The sequence below is a fragment of the Morone saxatilis genome, unplaced genomic scaffold (genome assembly GCF_004916995.1).
Source record: "Morone saxatilis isolate NCDOM2014 unplaced genomic scaffold, NCSU_SB_2.0 Contig18, whole genome shotgun sequence".
Lineage (NCBI taxonomy): Eukaryota > Metazoa > Chordata > Actinopteri > Moronidae > Morone > Morone saxatilis.
In genome coordinates this window covers 23,293,462-23,301,385 of record NW_023339740.1, presented here as the reverse complement: position 1 = coordinate 23,301,385, position 7,924 = coordinate 23,293,462, and the positions used below count along the sequence as shown (strand labels likewise).

The 7,924-nt window shown below is 39.5% G+C and overlaps 1 protein-coding gene across 1 annotated transcript in view; it reads right to left on the bottom strand.

Annotated features, from left to right (window-relative positions):
* Window positions 1-343: 343 nt before the first annotated feature.
* The window catches only part of alpl (alkaline phosphatase, biomineralization associated), a 15,228-nt gene continuing 7,647 nt past the window's right edge, over window positions 344-7,924 (bottom strand). The window contains exons 6-12 of the mRNA XM_035662371.1: window positions 7,371-7,546; window positions 6,372-6,512; window positions 6,158-6,227; window positions 5,886-6,020; window positions 2,350-2,541; window positions 2,104-2,223; window positions 344-1,587 (exon numbers count right to left, since the gene is read on the bottom strand). Coding sequence (XP_035518264.1) covers window positions 1,304-1,587; window positions 2,104-2,223; window positions 2,350-2,541; window positions 5,886-6,020; window positions 6,158-6,227; window positions 6,372-6,512; window positions 7,371-7,546 — 1,118 coding nt within the window. The 3' untranslated portion in view covers window positions 344-1,303. The remainder of the gene's footprint in view (window positions 1,588-2,103; window positions 2,224-2,349; window positions 2,542-5,885; window positions 6,021-6,157; window positions 6,228-6,371; window positions 6,513-7,370; window positions 7,547-7,924) is intronic.

The following is a 7,924-nucleotide window of genomic DNA, read 5'->3' as shown; positions in this document are numbered from 1 at the left end:
CACTGACAAGAGGTTTTTCTGGACAAACGTGTGACAGATCTAGAATTTGTGTGCCTTTTGCATATCGAATAACCACATAGATCTGACCCTGTGTTGTCGTCAGATGTTTTACATATGATGAAAATCTTCTTCTTTTCAGCTTTCAGCCTTTAATTGGTCGCATATGTCAAATTGTCTTTTTTCTTTCTACGCACATTCTTTCTGTAACATTATAACCGGTAATACATTTGACTTTAGTATTGTTGTAGAGACACTCAAAGCACAGTTTTAATGAAAATTTAGGGGAAACTATGTATTTGGGAAATCAAAATAAAAGCTGATATGCAAAAAAAACGACAAAAGATTATCAGAAAACATATTTCCTTTATTGGTTAAGAGGTTTTACAACTTCTGTTATTGGACACAATAGTACGTGGGCTTTTTCCGTTATTTTTGCAAGTATGCACAAGGTGTATGACAAGACATATATATCTTTTACTCATCTGTCAATTATACATTCAGTTGCCTCTGGTTTAGGCATGAAATTTGTCGGTCAAAATGTGCCTTTCTGAACACACCATGATTACATGAGAGATCTTTTGCAAGCTTATGAGGTAGATTCTGTTAACTGCACGTTTAAGATATGAAATATATTCAAACATTTGTAAATCCAATCTATCTATTCAAACCTAAAATGTTTACATTTAACAAAGAGGCTTAATAGGTTCTAAAACCCTTAATAAAAATTATTCAATAGACAAATCACAACTGAGATCTCTGATTTTGTGGTGATCTCTGCAACACCACTTTTCATTTCAGTACATCAGGGGTTTTTGATTATTTTGTAATGATTTACATTTTGCTTCAACAGAGTAAAACTGAGTCAATTAATTATCATTCCACAAAAAGGGACCTAACAGTGGTTCCATGATCAAAGTAGCATAGAGTAAAATTAGAACATTTAAAAAACAACAACAAATACAAATCTTAAAATGTAAGACTGGCCAAAGGTCCAGTGTGTAGGATTTCATGGAAGGAGAAACTATGGACACTTTCAAAAATGGCCATTGTTTGGATTGTCCCTTCTGGGCTACTGTAGAAATATGGCAGTTCAACCTAGCAGACTCCATGGAAGGCGACTCGTGCCGTCTGTAGATTTAAAAGGCTCATTCTAAGATAACAAAAACATAACAATTATCTATATTTTAGGGGAACATTAACACTAATACTATTATATTCCATTTTTGACAATAGATCCTCCTAAATGCAACACACTGGACCTTTAAATCAGGGTTTTAACAGGATGAGGACAGTCAGGGGAAGGTCAGCACAGAAGTCGGGTCACTGTGAGAAGGGTTGCTATGCTCGAGAGGACGGGGTACAAACCGGTGGTCGCGCTACGTGTGGCAGTCCCACTGCGTGACCTACAGTGTTCCCTGTTCTGGCCGATACAGCCTGCATATGCCATTACATGGGGGATGTAGTTCTGCTCATGGACCCCATGTAGCAGGTGAGCCAGGGGACCTTTAGCAAACACAGCCACATCCTCTCCTCCATGAGTCTCCATGCTCAGAGGTACAGCTGACTGGGCCTGGTAGTTGTTTTCCTCTGAAAGGCAGAGACACAGAGAAAGGATGGCAAGATGTCATTGTTTAACACGATAGATACGCAGCAGTGCGCCAGGCAGGAAAGAGGAAGACTGCTAGCAATTACAGTGGATTTAAAAATCAACTTTTTAAATGTTAGATGAGAAAAGAAAGGCACTTGTTAGAACTCAAGGATACACACCATGTGTTTTGGTGATTAATACTGCACGCAAACCAAACTTTTGTGTATTTATAAGGAAACTCGACAGGGCAACTTTAATCTCAATTATGCAGCATTAATCTGAGATTACTACCACTCATGACTACATAACTCCTCTAACAAGTCATTTTGTGATATTGTACTGTAATTTGTTGTCAGGTAGAGAAATTAGTTCTGTCTCCCCTTCTGCAATAGATTAATCCTTGTATGACTTAAATAGCTTGTGTTATCAAGAAGAAAGTCAATGACGTTTAGGTTGGCTTTCCCTTTTAACTGTAATCTTTCCCTTTAACATACCCAAACCTAGATTTTACTTACGGTAGTTAATAGTGGAGACATTCTCCCTCGCACCGTTAACAATTTTGTAACCTGGTCCATTCCCATATAAGATGGAGGTGAAGGGCTTCTGGTCAATATCACTCAACATTGGGGCCAGACCTGTGGATAGAGACATAGCATTAAACCCCATTATCACAACAGAACCATACTGATAATGTACGTTGCAGCACTACTACACAGATGGTACAATAAAGATACCGGATGTGCCTCGTTATCATTATCTACCGAATATTGTGTTTCCTCTGCTGGTGTAGCCTCCAAAGTTGAACACGTGGGAATGGTCAGCAGTAACTATAGTCAGCGTATCATGGATGCTGGTCATGAGATCTGCCCTGCCGATGGCTCTGTCCATTTCCACAGCTTCATGCAGAGCCTGCTTGGCCTTGCCCTCATGATGTCCGTGGTCAATGCGTCCTCCTGCCAGAAATGGAAAACATTTCTAGTTAGCCGTTACACTTAGAAAGATACAGTGGGATGAAGTTCTAATCCTGTGTCCCTGTGTCAATTGTTCTCTCTTAATACGTGCTAAGAAAATAACCTTTTCTCTTTTTGTTTAAATTTTTGATGACTCATCTTGAGCATTACATACATAAATGTACAATCACATCTGGTATAGGATGACTAGCTCTCACCCATCATAAAACAACAAGTTACTTGTGAGATGCAGCAGATGAGACGTGTTCAAGAATCCAGCAATCACTATGTTTGAAAAATTCTCAACCCTTTATTCTGACTCTGTTTGGCTGAACAATCACAGACAAACTTGGAGGTGTTTGCCCTCCACAGCCATTGACTGCAACATGCTTCTTTCAACATATTCAGCCAAGGACACAGAGTTACCAACACCAACCTTTCTGTGCCTACTATATTGTGCTGACATTGTGCATTCACATATTTCACAGTACTTGTGCCACTGACAATGATGGTCATGAATGAAGACCAGAACAATACAGAATTTTATTGGAATGGCATTTTTCTGCTCTCCTACATAGACTACCTTGAATAAACAGCAACAGACATAAAACTTCTTATACAACAAACAATTACATTTCTCAGTTCGCATAGTGGATAAATGCTGTTTCATATTCTGGACCTATATCATTGTTGTCTACTCTCCTGCCTCTAAGTCTGTGACTGCTTTGTCCTTGAAGTTTGCTGGCCTTTTATGTTTTTGTTTATATATTTTTTTCTTTGTATTTCATTAACTCTAGCAAAATATGTTTCTCTTGAAAGGCCAATTAAGTGAAGTGAAGTTAGCAGCAAGGTAAAAAACTTGGAAAAAAGTTGCTTTTGAACTAACTGTAAAAAGCTGATCTTTTATTGAACCTAATAACCAAGATCATACAAGAATCAGTCTCGCCAGGCTTTGAGCTATGCCCTTGTGATTAAACCACGGTGGTTCCGGATCAATCACCATCCCTTGAGGAACTATAGGAAACTATGGCATGAGATATGGGCATGGTCTAACGCTAGTAGTGTGTGACCATGTGTGACCTTTTTGCTAAAAAACAACAGTTGGCAACAGCAGCTGATAAAGAGGTTAGCTTAGCTGCTAGTATCAGTTATATCAGATCAGCACTGCAGGTTTTTCTCGACTGGCTTCGGTAAGAGTTAGATTACATAATATAGTTTGTTAATCTGACCGGTTGAAGTTTGTCCATGATAGATGGTGATAGACAGGTTTATTCAATCACCTGGCAAGTATTAGTACTCCCACCAAACAGTGACAAGACCTAAGAGATTACAGAGGGTTTGTTATTTCCCAGATGTTTATATTTAAATAAGAGAAGTAAAGCTGAAGTCATTAAGTTAGTTGGGGTTGGGAAAGGTTGTTTTTTATCTATCTATCTGCACTATATTACCTGTCTGATGCTTTCACGTAACATATCACTCACAAAAGCAATACGAACAGTGACCTTAACTTTGGCAGCTGGAATGTCAAGGGCCCAAACCATCCAGTTAGGAGTAAAAAAGCCCTAGTACATCTAAACACTTGAGGGTCCGAATTGCCTTTCTTCAGGAGACTTAAGAAGTAGGTCGGTGTGTAGGTAGTTCTGACCTGCTCCATCGCCACAATCCATCCCGTAGCCTCCGCTCATCTGATGCAAACCTCCTGACTCCACCACCCGACCAAGCACGAACCTGGGGCGACAGAGCGTCTCTGTAGCTGCCCCGTCCCTCCTGGACCTCCTCCCAAAGCATCCGTGGATTGTACCTGACCTCCAGACATTTCACACTGACAAAAAACACCTTTCAAATAGCTTTTAAAATCTGAGTCTACTGTGTTTTATTAACATAATGTATGTACTGTTTTATATTGTTTTTTACCTATTGATGTTCTTGTAATCTCTCTTTATTATATTGTACAGTGTCTTTGAGTATTCAGAAAAGCGCTCCTTTTTAAATAAAATGTATTATTCATTATTATTATTATTATTAGTGAGGGGAAACAGCTTTTTCATTCTCCCTTCTTCAGCCCAAGGTGAGAGATTCACCAATCTTTGATAAATAAGATGTATTCTTTTACCCTGAAGCTCCACACGCAGACCCAAATGCTGTTACATTTATAGCTCAGACCAACTTTACAAACACTCCATTATTCTACTGCTAATATATACTAACTCCGTATATCCTGACGATGTTTCTAATCGCCTCATCAATGTACTTTCCGATTTAAATTCACAATAATTCTATATCCAAAACTTTTTGATCTGCACTGCAGAACTCTCGTCGATGCCTCTGAGCCCTCCTTTTTGTCCTGATATTGAATAGCATGTCTTAGCTATAAGATTTAAACACACCATCAACTGCCTGAAATGAGGGAACATCAGACACAAAAGTTTCCTTTATTGCTGACGATCTCCCTTCAGTTATGTGTTCCTGGCTCATAATTAAACCACTAGGCTATATTATTAGAAATAACATTGATTATTAAGGAAAACAATATTCAAATATAATTAACTCAACAAATGTGATTCTGTTTTTATAATGCTATGGTTTAATAGAAGATGAGACCTATAATTCAGGAAGTCAAAAGTTTTAACAACTTAAACTTGGCCAGGATGGAGACTGCAGCGCTTAACTTACTAAACATGTATTCAGCTCCAAACTAATTGACCAGCATCAAACCAGCAAAACCAGAAAAAATCACTACATTGGACCCCAGCCACAGAGGACAGAAGAGCTGAGTCGATAAAGTTTATTTTGGATGGCAACACGTGCATTTTGCTGTGGACTGCTTTCTTAGCAAGGGCTATCTATTCAAGCTCAATGATGGATCAGGTGTCAGTGTCTCATCTGGACCTCATTTGAAGCCAGCTAAATAACAAGAGTAGAAGGTTTAGTAACTTTCCGTTGTTGTTGTACAGAATCACATTTTGCTCTATGATCCCTTGTGAATTTAATAATGTTATGACAATGCAATGGAGTGCTCTCTTCATGTACAATATTTGGTAGCAACTATAGAAGAGCAAAAGCTCCAAACACAAAACACTATCTGTCAGCTGTCAACACCAACTTGCCTTGACATAAAAGACTTCAAACTAATCAGTGGTGACACCCACATCATATATATATATATATATTCAGCCCAACAATAACAGTCTGTATCCCTGCCTAAAGAGAGACATTCACTATTGAAATCTGAAATCTTGAAAAAAAATTTGTCACAGACAAAAATGGAACTGACTTAACTAACTCAGTACAGAATCCCCAAAACAGAAGACAACAGTCCCATTTTCACTTGGATGATATAAACGCACCTTCTACTAGCAGGTAAAATCCACTGGGATTTCTCCTCAGGATCTTGATGGCCACCTCCACCATCTCTGTCAGCGAAGGATCAGTCTCAGTGTTCCTCTCTAAGTCATATGGCAGATCCCCAGGTTCAAAGAGACCTGCAACAACAGAAGGCCCCGTTCAAGGAGAAATAGGATATTACATATAGTAGAAAATAAACCTAAAGCAAATGCATATGAATCTTCATTTACACTTCAATGATATGTTCATAATGACACTGAGACTGGAAACTCACCCAATAAGTGATCTACGTTGTTAGGGTTCAGTGATAAGAGCTGGTTCTTGTTCCATACATAATGGCCTTTCTGCACAGTTAAAAGACACAATTGTACAGCACAGTGTGACTGCAGTCACTTTGAACTCCTAAATATGTAAATGTAATTGGGAAGATAAAAGAGGGAACAGAGAAACAAGAAGAGCAAAGAGAGGAAAGAGGAGGAGTAATGTACCTTATCCTTCATTCTGTCAGTCCACTCCTCCACCAGGTTTCTCCCGTCTTTTCGTGTGCCGCTGTGCTTTGCAACACCAGGGTACTCTATATCCGACATGTTTTTGGGGAACATATACTTCCTCCCTCCACCCATAATCACCTGGAAAGCCACACAGCAGAATAAAACATTGCAATCTTAGTCTAAAAACTATTTCAGGACTAAATGTTTCACCTGTGTATGAGAAAGCAACAACTGACCCCTTAGTTACTATTGCTACCCCTGTCAAGTGCAGATGCAGTCTGGCATGGGTAGAAATACCACTCAAGGTTCTTAGTTTTTTCTAACAGTGGGTCTTTGATTTCAGACAGTGGTTAACAAAAGCTCCTAATTTCTATCTGGCGATCCCCACTGTGCCTAACCATTACCCTAACCCCAACTTCTAGCCCTAACTCGCCTCTAGCAGGTTTTTTTCAGTATACAGACTATACAGAAGAAGAGCTCCTAGGAACTGAAGAGCAGATGAGGAGAAAGAAAGACAGGCAACAGGCAGAGGAGGGTGGACCAGCTGCTGCAAGGCTGCTAAACTCTTGAGACTGGTGGTGTTCCTGTAGGGACTGTGACTGATGCCCACAGAGGAGGTTTCAAAAAGACACTTCTTCTTGAGTGAGACTACACAGACCGGATAAAGTAAAAGGTACAGAAAACATTTAATTTCTCTATAGGTGGTTTCCCATAATGTTCCTTTCTCCAGATTGAATAATACACAAGCTTAGTTAGCCCGACATTGGCAGCTTACGTTAGGGCTGACGAAAACTCCATTCTTTACACTTTTGGTTTTGGAGAGGCTTTATATGCACTTACGAGAACCCAAAGCTTGACAGGTCTGTGTACCTATTTAGTAAGCTATGTTTGACACAAGTTGTTTGTGGGAGGATCAATTAGTCCAATGTTGGTACTTTTTCAGGTGACAAAACTTAAGTTATCAGCAGCAGTTCAGAATGAATACTTTTGACTCACATCAATGTTGGGAATGTTTTCAAAGAGTTGTCTGGCGATATCCTTGCAGCCGGCCTGTACTGCTTCAGGCGGCATCTCATTGTCGGAGTACCAGTCTCTGTCCACGCTGTGGGCATAAGCAGCACTGGGAGTTGCATGGTTGACACGGGTCGTTGTCACTATTCCCACCGACTTGCCTGCAGCGGACACACACATACACACAATGAATTAGGGCTGAGTATTTGTTTTCCGATTACATTTAAGTTGTCTTTTTAGTACAAAATTCCCTCTGTGTGTTCCCCTGGATAATGTTTTTTGCTGAGCTGCAGTGGAGCAATAGTAATACCAAGAAAGAATGTTACTGAATGTTAATGTACAAAAATTAATGTAACTTTGTAAAATGTTTGATTTGCTACCTCAGATTGCTGCAGCTACATAATAATGTTGCATGGAACAAGGAGCTAGGATTTTGAACCCAATCTCAGCCAGTATGAACAGCAACCAACAACAACTGATTGGACTTCTTATTATCTGTGACCCATGAACCCACACACATGCTCACACACAAACACACA